The sequence below is a fragment of the Archocentrus centrarchus genome, chromosome 20, assembly GCF_007364275.1.
Source record: "Archocentrus centrarchus isolate MPI-CPG fArcCen1 chromosome 20, fArcCen1, whole genome shotgun sequence".
In the NCBI taxonomy this organism is placed as follows: Eukaryota; Metazoa; Chordata; class Actinopteri; order Cichliformes; family Cichlidae; genus Archocentrus; species Archocentrus centrarchus.
This window is the reverse complement of record NC_044365.1, coordinates 10,592,460-10,611,482: the sequence shown is the minus strand read 5'-3', so window position 1 is coordinate 10,611,482 and position 19,023 is coordinate 10,592,460. Positions and strand designations below refer to the sequence as shown.

The following is a 19,023-nucleotide window of genomic DNA, read 5'->3' as shown; positions in this document are numbered from 1 at the left end:
TCTAAAGCCTCCAGATTAGGCGCTAAAGTGCCACTAATAGCCAGTCACTCAGAGTTCAACGTAAACTTGGCTCTTCCGTGAGCTCCTCAGACACTCATCCACTTACAACAACAGGACCGTTCTTATTAACACTGCTAGGATGGGGCAAAGCGCACTGTAGTGGTGTTAGGTGATGTAATGCGAGAAGAGCTGCCGTTTTCACAAGAAGGGACCTGCTTTAAACGGTCTATAACTGATGTAACAGGAAAGACAAAAGCACACAGAGAGCCATGTCCATCACATAATCTTACCTTCGGCAATTCCCACTCTGACCTGGAGCCATCAGCACTGTAGTAGTAGGGTCGACCTTGCTCATCCACATGTTTTATCCACTGCAAACACAAACACTGGTCAGCTGCAAATGAAAATTATTAAAAAAAAAAAAAAAAAAAAAAAGCATCTAATCCAAGTGCAGCTGCTAAGATTCCACCTTCTCCTGCGTGTATTCAGACACATAGAGGGTGTGTCCATGTTCATCCAGCTCTTCAGACCAGCCTCTAGGGGGTGATCCATACTGGCTGTCAGACTGACTGGAGTGGGTGCTGTGGCAGTTTTCCTCTGAGGACAGTGGCTATGAAGAAGGAAAGAAAGAAAAGGAGACTGAGACTTAGAGGTGCAGGTTTTATGTGAAGAATCAGCAGAACCAAGGGTCTACCTCTTATTTTAAAAACATATCCATGTTCACACACTTGGTCAGTAATGTTTGTTCTAATGCAATGATGCTTCACTGAGCCCTCACTCATCTGCAGGAATCTGGTGCTTATGTGAGAGTTATGTTCTTTGAAGTGCTTTCAGTACCATCCAACCAAATATACTCACAAGCTCACAGAGATGGCTGTAGATTCTTTCTTTGTTTCCTGGGTCACGCAATACTTGACAGAAAGGCCACAGTTTGTCAGGCTGGGGAACTGTGTTTCTGGGACATTAATGAGCAGCACAGGAGCTCCACAGGGGACTGTCCTGGCTCCACTCCTTTTCACACCATACACAGCAGACTTCAAATGCCATTCTGAGTTCTGCCATTGTGGCATGTATCAGAAATAGACAGGAATCTAAATATAGGGATCTTGTTAATGCCTTCAGTGACTGGAGTCACAAAAACCACCTCATATTGAAGAACACCTCTAAGACAAAGGAAATTATAGTAGATTTCCAAAGATTAAGGCCCCCTCTCCAGCCTGTAAAAGTTTGTGGGGTGGACATAGAGGAGGTAACAAAATATAAATATTTAGGCTTGCGCCTAGATAACAAACTAGAGTGGTCCCTGAATACAGACAAAATATAGAAAAAGGGGCAGAGCATCTCTTTTTGTTCAGAAAACTAAGATGTCTTGACATCTGCAGATGAGCTATGTTAGACATAGGAATTTCCCTCTGGGATCAATGAAGTTATTCTTACTGGGACGCAAAGTTGTAGCCACCAAAGTAAAAACTGCTTAAAAATGGCTGTTGTTGGAAGGACGATATGAGTGTGTTTTAGTGTTTTAGTCTCTATGCCAGTCAGCTAGCAGCTGAATCAACAATAATAAAACCTGAAGCTGTTTAATTTGAGGAAAACAGCAAATATTCTGAGTAGTTGGAATCATGTTTCATGTTTTTTCCTCTAAGTCATTCTAAGACTTTCTCAAATTATACTGCAGTACATTAAAGCATCACAAGGGGGCAGAGTTGGATAGTTAGGCAGGAAACGACAACCTCCTAGGATACCATGACTTCTCTATATCAAAAGGCACACTTTCACCAGAGCCTGCTTATTTAACATGAACTGCCAGAAACGCCACTTACAGGCCCTCATGACCTGATTCCTGTGTGCGTATGCCATCACACCCACTACATTCTCTGGTCAGAACAAAGGGTTATTTGTTGGACACTTGTTCATGTTTGACTGACATTCATGACTCCAAACAGAACCAGATGAATTTTAGCATCCCTTCACCCCCTGCTGGGACACTAGTCCAGACAGTCTCAGCACCCCTCACCTCACTCTCCGCTGGGCACTGGTTGTCTCCTCGGATGCTGCTGGTGCTGCTGCTAGTATCCCTGGTGCGTGGTGGCTTCCAGGTCCGTTCCCCGGTGGCCCGGTTGTAATAGAAGTGCCTGCCGCTCAGATCTTTGTGGGTCTCCCAGTCACCCAGGATGTGGATTGGGGAGCCTGAGGGGATGGGAGGCAAGCTGGACTGAGAGATCTTCAGCTCCTGGAGGTTGGTGTAGACAGGTGAGTCAGACCGACCCTGACCTGTGGGTGACGTTGTCTGGAGGACAGAGGGGAAAAGAAGGCGTTAGATCAGATTTTCTGGTGTATTCGTTCATGGGTTTAGATAAGTTCTGCACATTCTGACCATCTTTTTTTGGTTTGCATTCCCTGACTTGTCCAGAGAAGTTATAAGTGTCCTGACTTCATTCTGAAAATTCAATGATATTCCAGGAATTCCATAACCAGAAGGAGCCAGGAAAAGACGCCAGTGTCTGCTGTCATCTAAGTATGTGTTGGAATGCTCAGCACAGCAACAAACACCAGCAGCTGTCACAGCGTGGACCGGACCGAACGCTGGAATGTGATCAGCTGAGCTGCAGCAAAGTTAGCATTACAATCATGAACACAGAATTTAGCAGCAAAAAAAATGATAACTGCCACACAATAACCTAACTTCTCCATCTAGAAGAATGAAAGTGAGTCATTAAGAACGTAGATGAGAGCAGAGAGTGTCTCTGGCAGTCTGCAGCGGCTGATCACATCAGGCGGCACATGTGGCTCGCAGACACTGAGGTTCAGATCTCACCATATCAGTGAGATTTGAACCACATGGTCTCAAAGTTACATAATCATTTATCTGTTAACAAATCCAATGAGGGCAAAGGGTTGCTGGTATTTTAATGGAAAATTCACCCATGTAGAATAAAAGATATGAAAGACAAATGAAATGGTTCACTTCAGTGATTATTTTTTCAATAGCTGATCAAGTAAGTCAGTATGCTCATTAAAAGGGCCAGTTCACTCAGTATGTTGCTATCCTACCCTGCAGTGCTATATTACATCTAGATTGTTTTGGTGTGTGCGAGTTGCCCAGTTTGGGAGATGCCTTCTGCTGCACTAATGATAACTTGCTGTCATACCATCATTAGCGCTGTGAGAAGGTGCCGGGCGCAGTTTCATAAACAGAAAATGGTTTCTACATGAAACTGCTCACAACAAGGTTTGTGAAAATCTGTCCCTTTAAATGTGGCCGTTTGCCAGAGCAGACAGTATTGCCATGGTGCAGGGATCAAACATCTAAAAAGAGTCTCCTTAGCAACCAAAATATTGTTTCAAATTGTGCAACAGAAGGTTAGACTAAAACCAATATGGGGAAACAAATGCGCAGCAAAGGCAAGAGGAAGTGGAAGAGATACGATTCTGTGCAAACGGCTGGTGTGAAGTGCTGATGAGGTCGATTGATAAAAAGGTTTCTGTACCTAGTAGCTCATTATTTTTACCCATTCAAACTAAAAGAGGCGGTCTGAATGTACTCACCTGTGTTTGGAGTCAAAGCAACAACTGCTCACAGTCAAAACAGAAAAAAGGACGCGGCCCTGCGGTGTCGCAGCAGATAAACATCAAACAGTTTTTGAGACGGCCTTTTAAAACTTGGCAACATCCGAAGGTCACTCCACAAAAGGCAAAAAGCTACGTTTCCATGGCAACTGCTCAGAGCATTTAACGTTCTGCACGTTCTGAAAAAAAATATTTTGGGCTTTTGGAGCCAAGCTGAGCCTGACCGGTGCCAGCCTTGAGTCTCTCTAGCAAAGATCCAGCACCACACACACAGAGAAGGATTAGCTATCGAAGGCTGTGCCAGCACTGCCTCTGTTTGTTACAGGTGAGGAATGCAGGGGGGGGAAACACGCTTCAGTTACTGGCATCTGAACCTCTTTCAGGACACAGATGGAACTTCCTGCCGGTCTTGGAATAACAGGAATATTTTTCACATGAATTCCTACTTAATATCCTGCACACATGCCGGAGCAGAGCATGCAGAGCACCCTGCTGGCTTCAGTTAGTTTTGTCCGCTGCTTCTCAGTTTCAAGACCAACGCACAGCAAGTGGCTCGATGTGACAAAGCGCGGTGAGATGATGGTTTGGCTGAACTCTGGTTCAGATTCGTCCGTCACCACCAGAATAGATCCAGTGTGCTACAGATTTAATTGGGTTTTTAGGGAGTAATGCGTCAACGATCGCCTCTCAGTACAGATGATTGAGTGTGGCTGTGGAGAGCAAAGCTCGGGTCAAAGCCATTTAGATTCCACTCGGCCCAAACAAACCTGAATGCATCTGGTGGAGAAGTAATTAACATGCTTTAATGTCCATTTTGACAGAAGTGAAACCAAAACGTTTTTCAGTGGTTGCTCAATTCACAGAGTAATTTCAAAAGAATTTTAGACAGAGTGGAGTGTGCACACGGTTTATTACCTGGTAAAGAAACACAGGTTCACTGCTGACACGCACAACACACATCACAATCATTTAATATCATATTATACATGCTGCCTGTGTCTGAAAGAGCTACTTTGGTCAGTTTGCACATCATAAAACGTAAGATGTAAAAAGGATGCTTGTAGCATCAGCTCTTAATTGTGGTTTTAAGTGTTATTACCTAAGACTTGACAAAGCTCCCTGTGTTTCCACAGGCTGAGTCGTGCTCTCCTTAGCAGGATTAAGTGCTCTTAATATAAAACATATTGAGTACCAAGAAGAGCACAGTCAATAGAGGTTTTTACCCAAACACCTGACTAATGACTACTGCGCATTCAAACCTGAGGTAGAGAACAAACGATGATCACAGTTTTAGCAAACTCACTGTGTGCATGTTAGCATGCAGATGTAACTACAGCACCAAACTGATAAAGTCGCCACAACCTTCGCCAATGAATTCTGTGCTGTGTTGCCTACTGATATGTTGATATTTCATCACGAGCACTCAGTAGGTATTTCTATATTACTACATCATAACCCAAGAAGTCAGTGTTCATGGGTCGGACTACACCCAAATCAAGTGCACACCTATAAGGTTTCTTGGCTGCATGTTACACGATCATCAGGCCAACAAAATCAAAACATCTGTCAAGCACTTATAATGTTATAGTAGTTGCTGCCAGATGTGGTGTCTTCAGGACCACATTTGGCCATGATGATGCATGCACACACCCACACACAGACCAACTGATAAGGTGAAAATACTACTAGCTGGTGAAAAAAGACATTCAAAAAAAAAAAAAAAAAGTCTCTAAAATAAACAAAAAATAAGTTAATTTTTAAACAGTTCTTCACAGATTGTGTAACACGCACTGACTAACCACAGTTAGAAACTTATCTGGGTGTTTGCTGGACAAATTACAGTTTGGTGACAAATTAAAGGAAACCAAAATAAAAGCGTCTCAGTAAGGTGTTGCCTAGACAATGATTCTCCAATCCTCTGGAACACTTTATTCCCTCAGTCAGTGTTTGCATGATGGTGGTGGAGAGTGTTGCCTAAGAAAAAAACAGTCTCCCACAGCTGGGTCAAGATTCAGTGACTCTGAAGGCCATAACACCATGAGTCACAGCTCTTTCATTCTCATCAAACCACTGAGTGAACCCTCATCACATATGGATGCCCTAACCCACTGCCATCCCAGGAGAGACCACACCCATCAAAATATACATGTTTTATTGCAGGATAAAGGTGATGACCCAGAATCAGCTGGTATTTTTGGTGTACAAGCAGAGCTAAGCTAAACTATCACCACCAGATCCCCTTCTTACTGCAGGGGTCAAAGGTTCACTTTTTTTCTTTAGTTTGTCCCTAATCAAAGGGAAAAAATACAGGTGACTAATAACTCCCTTGAAACCAAACAGAAATGAAAATGGCAACATCAAGAGAGAGAGTGTCCTGTATCAGAAAGAAAAGCTTCATGCAGCGTGCACCATATGCTGAAACACATATCTGGAATTGCAGGAGGCAGCAGAGGAAATTTTTCAAAACTTAATTGAACTCAACATGAAGAAGAATTTCACTGGCAGTCACAGAGAATCTGCTAATTTCAGACTGGCAAACCTTTACTAGGATGTTATTAATGCTACCTGGAATCCAATTTAACAGTTTAAGGAGAACAAAGCTGGTGGTCACTGCCAGTGCTGATGGAAAGTTCTCAAACTATAAATGGACAGTTTGAGGAAAAGCACAGAGAAACTAATTGTCATGGGACACGAAAGACCTGAAATCCATCTGTGCTGGCAAAGCAGACACTCTGTGCTATATTTATCTAGAGGGCACCGTTCTAAGAAACCTGACATGGTGAAAGTATCATTTTTGTAAAACTACCTTGTGTCCAGGGCTGCCCACAAAGACGTCGTCATCATCCTCCCCGGCTTTCCTGTAGCCTCTGAACACACTGAATGCACGTCGCATGTTGATGCACGGCGGCCATCAAGTGCAACAGGACACACACTGTGGTTTCACCTTCCTTCAAAGCACCCACACCCACACGCACACACACAGGCACACTCCTTTCGCTCAGTCCTCCTGGTTTGTAATGCTCCAGTTGAAGGTAAGAGGAAATCTGAGACTTCACTGATGAGCGCAAAGGGGAACAGGATCGTTCTACCTCACACACACACACACACACACACACACACACCGCACAGTGTACACAAACTCATCTGACACAACAGGAAACTGCTGAAAGTCTGAGCTTCCCCTATGAAGAATGGGTTTCTGTGGGTTTTACTCAGACTGGACACTGACAGTGATGCTGACTGACAAAACTGGCAGTACGAACTGTTTCACCAGAGTCTATTTTTAACACAGCGTAGAGACCACAGTGTCTTGAGGAAAGATAATACCTCTGATCACTACTACTGTGGACTCTCCTTTCACCTGGACAAATGAGGGCCATATGACAGATTAGGAAACAATGTATTCAAAGGTGGTGGCAGGTTTGTCGGGCAATAAAAGTAATTAGGAGAAGAGAAGGGAACAGGAAAACAAAGTATGTGGCAATGTACTGAAGATCGTTCAACATTACAGCACTTGGTTTTCATCTTTGACACAGACTTCTGCTGACTGATACTTGCAAATATACTCTTTCAATACATTTGTATAAACAAAAATCTGGAAATCTTTTAAATATGGTATCTAAAGCATAATAATGCACTTTAAAAACAGCTGAAAATACATCTATCACGAACATGACCCTACAGCAGCCCTAGTTCATTTAAGATATGGGAAGCTGCAGCCTACTAAATTTGAAGCTTCGGTCACAATAAGAAAGTGAGGGGTGGATCTGAGGAAAGAACCTATTACACTGCACCCTGATCTGGTAGCAACTTGTAGCCTAGCCCTAAAGCATACCACCCTGTACTGTGTGTTTTTTTTTAAAAATCCAAATGTGCACAAATGCTATCATGCTATATTAAATATGACTTAAAAGTCCCAATGGACACCCAAAAGTCATCAGTAAAATATTCACTTAGGTCATAAATCAAGTGAGAAGTAGGGTCATTTTCTCATAGACTTCTACACAATCCCTCCTCTTTCTGCAACCAGGAGTCTCCCCCTGCTGGCCAACAAAAAGAATACAGGTTTAAGGCACTTCTGCATTGGCTTCACTTGTAAGTAGCAACCATAGAGTGTATAAGACTGTCATCTTATACAGTCTATTCTGTCACATATCTGCTTCTCTTTCCTTTTCCAACAGTGCCAGAAGGTAGAAGTACATCACTGGCCAGCAGAGGTGGCAAAAGTACTGACATTCTGTACTTAAGTAGAAGTACAAGTACTTATGTTAAAAAATACTTTAGTAAAAGTCGAAGTACTGGTTCAACTTCTCTACTTAAGTAAAAGTAAAAAAGTACAGGCTCTGAAATGTACTCAAAGTAAGAAAGTAAAAGTAGTTCTTTGGAGGACGTTTCTACCTGCTATTTTTGTGTAAAACAAACTGAACCTCATTATATATTATTGTAATAATATAAAATAGTACATGAGAATACAAATGTTATTCCAATCTAAATTTTAATTCTAATGAATGCACTCAGCTTGAATCTGTTATGTAGGACACAAACTGTGAAAGGGAATTTAAACACAGCCCTGTTCTCTGTGTCCTCCATAGTAGAGGGTGACTGTGTCTCCACCTAAACACCAACATGAGGATACTCAGGGGTTACAGTGGGATTCAGAAGGTGGAGGAACCCTAAGATCAGCTGTAGTGGCTCTGCATGGGGAGAAGAATCACAGCTTTCTATTGTGAGCTGCAGTAAATGATGTTGGTGTGCAGGCTGTGATCAGCTGACCTGCTGCTGCTGCTCTGAGGTTTACTGCTCTGTGTGGATGAAGTGAACTCACAAAGATGTAACCCAGTATTTCACAGCTCTCTGAGCTGATCTCCATCCCCTACACTGACAGCATACAGGCTGTAGAAATGTTGGATTCAGTGATTGAATCTCAGCATCAGCAGCTTTGATTCAAACTCATCTCTGCTGCACTGATGTAACCTGTAACTCTGACCATCAACACAAACACTGTGCTCCAGTCCACCACAGACCTTTACTGTAAATACAGTACAACAAACTAACCTATTTATTAAACACTAAACTGCAGCATTTTCATAGAATCTTTGAATTACACAACGTCAGCATACTTCAGTTTATTTTCCAGTCCTTACCTTTAAATCTAACCTCTCTTCTTCCTCTCCTGTCCTCTTTCTCCATCTCTGAGTGAACTTCTCTCTCTTTGCTCTCCCTGAAATGCAGCAGCTCTTCTTTTAGCTAGCAGACACACTGTGTGACAAACTGCACACACTTTGTGTGTTTGCTGATATTTGTTGAGCATTTAGAAACGTTGCATTTACCTGCCACACGTTACTCCCTTCATGCTCGCTCCTCTTCAGTAGCGCTAGCTAAGCTGTTTATGTGCCGCAGCGCAACTTACGGACTCGGTCCGGCCCGATTATAGCGCTATAAATGATACATTAATTATATGGGTTTGCGTATTTAATCCCTTTGTACGAGATAAGCCCCGGTGATGGAGGATACGCCAGTACGATTGTCTCTTATATATTACTATTCCTCCATTTAGGCTCAGATCGTTTTATGTTTGAAGGCGCACTGACCGGAAATGCAAACTTCTCTCTGACGTTAAAAAGTAACGAGTCTGTTTGAAAATGTAAGAAGTAGAAAGTACAGATACTTGTATAAAAATGTAGGGAGTAAAAGTAAAAAGTAGTCAGAAAAATAAATACTTAAGTAAAGTACAGATACCTGAAAAATCTACTTAAGTACAGTAACGAAGTATTTGTACTTCGTTACTTCCCACCTCTGCTGGCCAGTAATATTACACAGTCAAATATAACGGGCAGCAACTACGAAGAACTTCAGTCAATTATTAGATGCTCGCATCTGTGGTCAGTGAGCATGATGACCTCCCACAATATACCGCAACTAGTCTCATTGTAAATCTCTGCCCAGTGTTTGTACTGTATTCTCATTGGGCAGATTCCCAGCTGAAGTGAATGAGATGTGGCAGAGAGCCAGGAAGCAGGGGATCAAGACCCCGGGTCTCTGACAGGTAATTAAAAATAGAGAGGACCTAAGGGATGGGTGGAGGGAGTGAGAGAAAGAGAGCAGGTGATGAGAGAGGGAGAGATGTGCTGCTGAATACAGAACAGCCTTCTTCACAGCAGCAGCAGCAGTTTGTCTGTCTGCACAGCCATGATAAATGAGTTTCAGACTGCAGGCCAGTACAGTATAGGAGCTCCACAAACTGCATTAAGAATGCATTATGCAGGCAGGAGAGTGTGTAGGCACACCCAGCGTGGAGTCACTCGGAGGTCTAATGGACAATGTGAAGGCAGACGGGAACAGACGCGCATAAGGAAACAAAGCAACTGATTGGAATAGGTTTGCTAATAGAGCCCAATGAACAAACTGCACCAGAGCATAATCCATCGTCCTTGTCGTCCATGTTGGGAACACCACACGATTCTCCTCCCTGCAGTCAGTCTCCTGTCCCAAAGAGCTTGTACAATCGCTAGAGAATGACTGCCCCTGGCAGTGCGCTGTAAATTAAACCATAAATAATTCTCTATGAAAGAGGTGCAGGTCAGGGTGAGGGCAGCAGGGATGCATAGGCTGCAGTTGAACACTGAGTCCAGTAGGTGTCTCCCTTGGGTTAAGACAGAGGGCAAGGGGGGTTGCTGGTGAGTGGGAGTTTCCATCAAAAATACTGTATCTGGCCATGAGGAGAGTAGCATGAGGGGGAGGGGTTTCTCGCACATGGCAACCCACCCTGCAGCATCTCCATCAGTGATAACTGTGCAGCAGTTTGTACACCAAACACCACACAAAGGCAGTTCATACATCGCTTCTGTTTGAAATCAGGGACTGAGGACGCTGCTGATAAAGAAAGCAGAATGCATTACATCATTATTCCAGAGCTCTCACTTCCCTCCTGAGTGTGGCAGAATGTCAAATCTAAATCATTTTTTTCATTTCTTAACCTGCATGTGCAATGTAAAAGGGGTCAGTATGTGTCTACATTTCTGAACAGACAACTAAATATTTTAAAAGAAAAAGTATTTTAAAAAAATGTTCATAGCTGTCTGCTGGCTGCCACTCATCTCTCTCTTTTTTTAAATGTCTTTACAGTCAAACTGTTTAATGACACGATCCCCTTAAAGACATTCATGCTGCTGCAGTTGGTTTTGCAAATGAAAAGAAAAGGAAGCAGATGTCAAGATGAAAGTACACAGCTTGAGAGAAAAGTTCAAACTGCCTTCCTTAACCCTAACCAATATATAGGTTGGGGTTAGGGGTAGGGTTTTATAAACCATATATGTTAGAGGTTAGGGTTCTATAAATCCTAAACAGCCCTCCAACATGCACTGATGACCAGAGATTGGATTTTTTTTTTTTTAACTTCCCCCTTGGGAATGATTTTTATGTCAGATTTCAGTGTCTGTTTGTCTGACAGCACTGCGTTTTAAGGTGATTACACTTTTAAAGAACAAAGACTGGGGATGCTTCAGTCAGTAAAGCAGATATGTCAGCCAGATAAGCAATGAAGTCATGCCCAAGACTGGTCCCTATATGTAAATATGCATATATATATATATATATATATGTTTTTTTTTTGTTTTTTATTTATAAAAAAATTATTATAAAGTCTTTTGGGTCTGAATTACACTAATACTGAACACTTAAACAGTGCGTAATTGTCCACTGGTAAATGTGATCTTATTTGCTGATATCAGGCAACAAGGCTGAGATATCAGCAAATATATTAATAAATATATTACAAAAAAAAGTCAGACATACTTGCTATGGGATCACACCATCAATGACACAAGTGAGATTATCTTAGATTATTGTTAAATTATGCTGTTACTGACTGATAATGCTAGTATATTTGTTGTAATAACTTGTCTTATATGACAATGAATTTATGTTTGCATAACACTAAACATATTATTTAGTATGATTAAGACTTCCACTTTTATGTTTTCCACAGACTCAAGCTAAGAAGGACTGCATTTAAAATAAAGGGCTGCACAGTGAGAATCAACCACAAGCTCTACTGTCTGAGCCCTCTGTCAGTTATCACAATTATTCTGTTTTCTTCTCTCTCACAGATGGCGAATGGGTCAGTGTCACACCTCTGAGCATGTCTCCATTCGTCCTTTAGCTACCTTACATAATATGACTGAATAACTGAATTAGATGAAAGCAGGTTAAAGGAAGTGCGGTGAGGTGGTGGGGAGAGACAGCATGGTGACTGAGGGAGCTGAATCCGTGGCCATGGAGACATCCAGCCAATGCGGTGGTCACGAAGAGGACTGTGTGAAGCTAGGCCACGAGGGTTAGAGAGAGGGAGGGCAGGGGAGGGCATGCAGCATCTCCTTAATGCTGCACCAATCTGCTCCCGTTCCCTCTGTTCTTTTGTCCTCAGCCCTCTCATCTTTCTCCGTTGACCTCTTCCCCCCGCTGCCGTCATCTCTCGCTTCTGCTTCTCTTCTCTAGCCCATGTTTCTCTCCACACACACACACACACACACACACACACACACACACACACACACACACACACACACACACACACACACACATACACACACACACACACACACACACACACACACACACACACACAGAACAAACAACCCCTATCCTTTTCCTCAGCTGATAATCATACACCAAACCTCTTTGACCAATCTTTTCTCCTTTATCCTCTGCCACCTTTCAGAATCAGCCAACGCCCAACTGCCACCCCTCCTTCTTCTCGCAGTCACTTCCTCTCCCTCTGCTCCAGGATGTGTGATGCTGATGATGATGGCCACGTCCATATGATCAGATTAACCTACATTTCCGCATCGCTGGGGATCACTCAGAACATATTCGCTCAGTCCCTCATCATCATATTTGTGGCATTTCGCAAGGCAAAGCCCTCCCTGTCCATCTTCCATGAACATGAGAAAAGATACACACACACACACACACACGCATACACAGTTTCTCACCTCCCTTAGCAACCAGTACAGCTGAAGAAAAAAAACCCGATAATCAGATTGGGTGGAAAAAAAAAATGTTAATGGAATTCCAATATTGGCTTAACTTGCATGCACAACCTGCACATATACACGGGTCAGCACAACATGACCAGGGTTAGGGAGTGAAAAAAAGAAATAGATAAAACCCCAGAGATTAAAACTGAGTTAGCATCTTTTCAGCGGTCGGCACGATGACAGCTACTTTCATTTCACGGATCAGAAGGTTCGGTGAGGCTCACAAGCTGACAGAGACGCGAACAATTAACCTTTCAGTGTCGAGCTGATAAGGCTCAGCTAAAATGTCAGTTTGTTGTGATGAACCACTAGATAGCTTGCTGGAGAATAACTCTAATAGACACAAACTGTTGCTGCCTGGATACTGCAGACAAAAGAAGCTTCAAGGCTGCAGAAAACAGTTTATTCATACTGAAAACAAGCTCCAATTGACAGATATATAAGAGTTTTTGTTTTTTAAAAAAAATTGTTTTAGATGATTTTGGCCCCCCTCCTTTTTTTTTTTTTTTTTTTAAAGAAATCAGTGGCTTGTTCAACATCTCTGCAAAGAACAGAAGGAGTTTTACTGTGCCACGCACTGCCTCTCCAATCAGGTTTTCTTCTTGAAAAATTCATGAGCGAGGGGGAGAGGGTGGATTTTGAGGACAGGGGAAGCCTGCAGCCATGTGCAGTCTAATGTGCATAAGGGGAGACCGTCATCAGCCAAGCACCAGTACGCTGCACTCCGCTCTGCATTCTACAGCATAAATGAGCATGACTAAAGCGAAGCAATCAAAAGATTCGTGTGTGGCACAACAAGTGCTTGCTTATTTTACAGGTAACCAGCAGATCACAGGGTTTGGATTCTATTTGGGCCTCAATGTGAATCAGTGTGTGAAAGCAAACACAGGCACAGTGAGAAGCTCCTTTTTTATTTTTTTTTTTTATGTCTTGATTCTTGCTTTATAGCATATGGAGACATTCCCAGACTGCTTAAATCTGTGTGTGTGTGTGTGTGTGTGTGTGTGTGTGTGTGCAAGTACCTCTCAAGTATCACCAGGTCAGTGAATGCAGCTGCTCACACCAGCAGGAGAGACCAATCAAAAACCATGTTTTTTGCATATGCTGCCTACTGTCAGTGTATGATATGATTTGTGTAACAAGTCGTTTCAGGTGGGTGCCACATGCGCCCTTGCTTCACCTGGGCGTGCTGTCTCAGTGATGACCATGAGCAGAAATGGCCTCTGTGTCTCACTGCAGTTCATATGGTTGTTCTAGAAGCTTGACGCAGTGACTATACTCACAAGCTTAACTGATTAAGTGCATACCTGACAGAACATCACAATCAGTTTGCCTCTCTAGCCTGACACCGTCTCTACTCCAACAGACTTCCATGGGACAGTTTATTCAATTTTCCTTAACCAATCATGAGAGACAACATATCCACTCCAGTTCATGCAACTGATTTTTTTGCTGGAGTTTTAAGAGCAGAGCAAAGGTACCACCCACAGCTTGACAACACTGTCAGCTTAATCGCTAATGGGGCAAACACACAGTGTCGATTGGCCAGTCCTCCCATGATGCTCATTAGACCCACTGCTTTCTGAGTTAAAACTGTTTCACAGTACCATGTAAACCAGTTGATTCAGCAGAATGGACGAATTCAAAGGTCAGGAGTCAGGACCTATGCAGATTAGCTCCTCTTGCAGCTGAAAGACAACCATGAGGTTGTTAGCTTAGCCTGGTGGATATTGGGAAAGTTTTACTATTTAAAGTGCTGGTATGATCTGGCCTTTCCTCTAAGAAATACTGAGAGAAAAGGACTGTGTGACTAACAGATTGCAACAAAGAAACTACATGTGCACGTGTGCATGCTGAGGGGAGTCAAAGGCCACAGATCTGCACAGGAGGATAGACTCCCAGACCCCCAGCAGTGTGTCCAGTCTGGGTGATACTCTCCTACCCCTCCTCCTCCTACTACTGTTAAACTCCCCTTGCTTTTCATTTTCTGCCAAACTTGGAGTCAAACTTCAGCTAAAAGCTGCGAGCCAGCACATGTGCTCTCCGATCAAAGTGTGAGACACAGAGCCAGACTTGTGGGACAGGATGACAGAGCCGTACTGCAATCTGTTACCCACACAACCGTCCAATAAAAAGGAAGAACAGGATGTGATGGATTCTGCGTACCACTCCTGAGAGAGAACTGGAAGGGGTCTGATAAATGAATTCTGGCTGCACAAGTCAAACGACCTGCCAGCACCCTGACAGCATCAATTTGTTCTGTTTAGTTGCGGTGGGGTTTTGGGGGGGAAAAAATATTGATGACGCGCTGACGGAAAATTCAATTTCTTTAATGGAACTGGCATTGCCAAATCTCACTCTTATTTCTCATTTCAAGTGGTCCTTGCAGTACAAAAGAGTCTGTGTTTAAACTCAGTGCCATCAGGTTTTCTATGAGTGCAGAGCCAAAACTAACAAAGGGGCCGTTCTGTGGTGACACCACGAAACATTACACATTACATTCTGACACTTCAGACTATGAAAACTTGCTTAATTAACAGGGACAGTGTGCCTGTTTCCACGTCCTCCTGTATGCACGCTCACAGACTGCATCATTGCAGCAACATCTGCAGGACATTAAAAGAGCAGCACCGTATGAAACTGAGATATTTACAGCTGGTGTCTGAGCCATCCACCCTTGGCTATGGCTATTAACAGAGCAGAGCAGCAGACAGCGCCACTGTATTTTAAGAACTATTTCACTGCCATCGTTTTTTGTTTTCTTGCCATGTCTTGGTGGCAAGGGGCTGAAGCAGAGGCTTAGCAGCATTCCTCTGTGGCTGACAGCTGACAGCTAAGCCCCCAGTTAATGACTAATCCTGTCCTAATGCCTTCAGTGTGATTGGTTCGAGCTAATTACACTGACTTCCTTCCCTGGGTGCTGAGTGGCTGGTCGGGTGGGATGGGGAAGAGGTAAAAAGCTGTGTGGTCCTGTACAGCGGAGGTCTTGGTGAAAGATGAACTGCTGAAATGACAGAAAACTAATGCGGAAGTATTCTGCCAATCGGTGAATTGATTTAAGTCAATTTTAAGCAGATATGTTAAATATCAAATCTCAAATCAGCTTCTATTGCCTCATTTTATTTGTTGCAATAGTGTAATGCACCATGAAGACTTTCAGCACTGAAAAAAGTTCATATTTAACCTGTGATGATCAAAAAAACCAACAAAAAAACCAAAACCTTTTAGCTCTGCCTTCCAGTTACTCTGACTTACGTGGCTTTTACTCTGCAGCGCACTCAACGGTCACGATGCAAAAAAAAAGAACAATCTTGGATTTGACACTAAAAGTTGTTTTCTTGCCTTTGTGAAACAAACTTACTCCAATTACAAATGTGAAGTTAGTTTTTTGCTCAAAGGAGAACGTCGGTTTATTTCAAAGTGTGCTCTCAATAACACAGCTGTCCTAGAGAAACGTGATTGCTACATGTATCCATTTTTTTTTATCAAGTCTGACTTAAACACAAAAATTAGCCAACTCTGCTAACTGTGTAAGGGAAAACTTGCCAGCTGACCTAATCTCCCTGTGTTAGGTCAACAGCAATTATCCTTTAATTAAGACAGAAGCACTGCCGCTTTATTCATTTACAGTCACAAAGCAGATTGAACCAGACCAGACGCCGACCCCCCCCCCCCGCACACTGCCGTAGTAGTGTGGTATACTAAAGCCAGAGTTTTCAATTTCATAAAGCTGGCTCACTTTTAACCTGACTGGATCACCATGGCAACTTTTATAGAACACACAACCTGCTCCAAAGGTGGTTATGATCCGCAACTGATGAAAATACATTTTAAATACGCAATCTGCCATACGCTGGTAGGTCCACTGTTACCATGGGAACCTATAAGCATTCAGATGATAAAGAAAAGGCATAAATGTTTTTTTTTATTTATTAATTTATTTTATTTTTAAATGCTTGGTCCTGATTCTACACTGCTGGTGCTGCAGCTGATACAACACAGACAAGAAACCTGATCATCTGTTGCACTGATTACAGAGTATGTTCGATCTAAATGTGCTGTGGCATCAACTAAACTGATTTCCACATTGTTTTCATCATGGAATCAGTTCTAAATGTGTCTCAGTTAAACAGATTCAGTTCAAAATGTAACATTTCTAATGTGCAGCTGCCACATTACAAATGAAAAGGCAGCCCACTCAGTTGCAATATAAATATATTAATGTGTGCATTTTGCCAAGATATCTCTTAATATTCTTCCCAGCTCTCCGTGATTCCTCCTGACTGAAGCAGGGGGCGCTCGATTCTTCTGTTTTATGCAACACGAAACTATTAATATGTTTCAGTGTAGTCAATTTTATTTTAGCTCATTGCAATAAGCTTCTCTTGATTAGTCCTCAATTATACTTAGTTGCCGGCATGAACACAAGAGAGCTGTGCAGTGGTTCCTGTTATGCCTTGCAATGCAAACTCGCCACAGACATCTGCGTGGACCTTTGTGCTCACTGATGCTGAAATTTTCATCACATCAACCCAAGCGGGCCCTACCTTTCTATCATGTGAGCATCCACAGAGTCTGAAGCAGAAACTCTGGATTAACCAAACAAAACTGTTAACTACTGCTGAGATCTCCATTTTCATTTCAACAACTGGAGTTTGAGGCCTTATTAAGCCAGCTAACTCAAAGAAAACTTGATCTGATCCATTATCTGTACAGTACGTTCCTCTAAAAACGCAGCAGCACAGGGTCACTGTTAACCCAGGAGCTTAAAGCCATTATATTTCCACTTGATGGTCTCATACTGAGCATACACAGGCAGAAGACCCTCAGCTTTCACCTCACACAGTAGAGGTGCTACTGGAGAACCCTATCCAAATGTGATGTTCTAATTCAGTGTGAAAGGTGTGTTAGCTACCTGTATCAGTTCACAAAGGTAACACTTCAATAGTATCAGAGGAGACAAGGCTCCCGAAGCACACACCAGACCCAGGCCTACCAACTGACACTTCAAATCGTGACTATTTTTATAGTACAAAATTGCTTCACAGTGGATACAACACATACTACACAAACTAGACCATAAAAGCACATAATCACTCTGGCAGCTCATTATACAGTGGAACGATGTCACACTAAAAAATTTCTGAAACCAGGTGTCTACACTGTCCTCAGTGGAACTTGTGAGCTGACAGCTGTGCCAAAAGATTTGGGTGGTAGTAGCAGTACAGGTACATGCTGGCAATGGTAAGTATGATATTTGGACTGGATATCATTCTAATCCTTACTTAAAAACCTGGATTAGGTATTATGACAAAGTAGGGGGCTGATGTATTCAGCTCAGTTCGATGTAGTTTAATGTTTACAAAGCAGTGAATCAGCATCAGTGCATCAGTTGTTAGCAGCAGAGCTAACAGCAAGGGGGCAGCTTTGATTTTCAAAGTTCTTCAGACGTCAACCTGACTGACCGATATCAATCGCCTGACTTCATACAAGGTCTCGGATGGAGCTGTCTGGGATCTGTGCAGGTTTCTTCTTCCATAACAAACAGACCTTTGCCCAAGGGGATACGTGATTCAAAGACATCAAACATCAAGATGCTTCCTCGGTTGGCACAAAAGGGCCCATCCCAAACCATAACAAACCCCATTCCCATTACAACAGCATGTAATGGCACTGCGGCCATTAAATCAGCCAATATAGCATCATATAAAAGTAGAATGTATCATTGCATGGCCGTTTCAGATTGCATTTCATTTTGCCAATATGAGTATGTTTAACTGTGCAGGTCTTCATGTGCGTCAGCAGCTGGTTTTTATTTTAATGAATCTGACTGGAGCCTGAACCAGAGGTCACTTCCACTCTGCAGCAGAACAAAGCAGGAACATTGGCTCCACACATCAGAAACAAGCCTTTGTTGTTGTGAGAGACAAACAGAACGTGTGCACGTCCACATAACCTTTTTACCCATGTGCAAGGCGCTCACACACAAATAATGTTCAATAATGTTCCTGTTTTAGTAGATTAGGTTTCTGTAAAAGACTATATGCAGCAGTGGAGGTAAATAATAACTTAATTGGTACGTGCTGTAAACATGTTGCTAGATTTAGATCTGTTATAGTACTGCAAGCATGCTTGAGTGTGTCGTCATCTGCAGCAACTTAAGTCAAATCAATCAAGTTCCAATGAGCAGGTGAGGAGAAAACAGCAAGATGTGTCATGTAGTGAAGGCACAATTACAGATAGTTTGTCAGCTGAACTAAAATGAAGGATTTATTTCAAGCTCAAAACACTGAAACAGTTATATAAATAATGATGGAATAAATCCTATTTAACACCTGGAAGAAAAGGAATTGCACACTGCTACCCTCCACTGTCACTCAGGATCCAAAAATGTTCCTGCTGCAGACAGATGCGT

At 42.6% G+C, this 19,023-nt stretch overlaps 1 protein-coding gene across 4 annotated transcripts in view; it reads right to left on the bottom strand.

Annotated features, from left to right (window-relative positions):
• LOC115799242 (Rho GTPase activating protein 12b) overlaps nucleotides 1-19,023 on the bottom strand; it is a 67,409-nt gene that overhangs the window by 10,471 nt on the left and 37,915 nt on the right. For all 4 annotated transcript variants that reach the window (XM_030756285.1, XM_030756286.1, XM_030756287.1 and 1 more), the window contains exons 3-5: nucleotides 2,018-2,290; nucleotides 470-610; nucleotides 291-371 (exon numbers count right to left, since the gene is read on the bottom strand). In XM_030756285.1, the coding sequence (XP_030612145.1) occupies nucleotides 291-371; nucleotides 470-610; nucleotides 2,018-2,290 (495 nt within the window). The remainder of the gene's footprint in view (nucleotides 1-290; nucleotides 372-469; nucleotides 611-2,017; nucleotides 2,291-19,023) is intronic.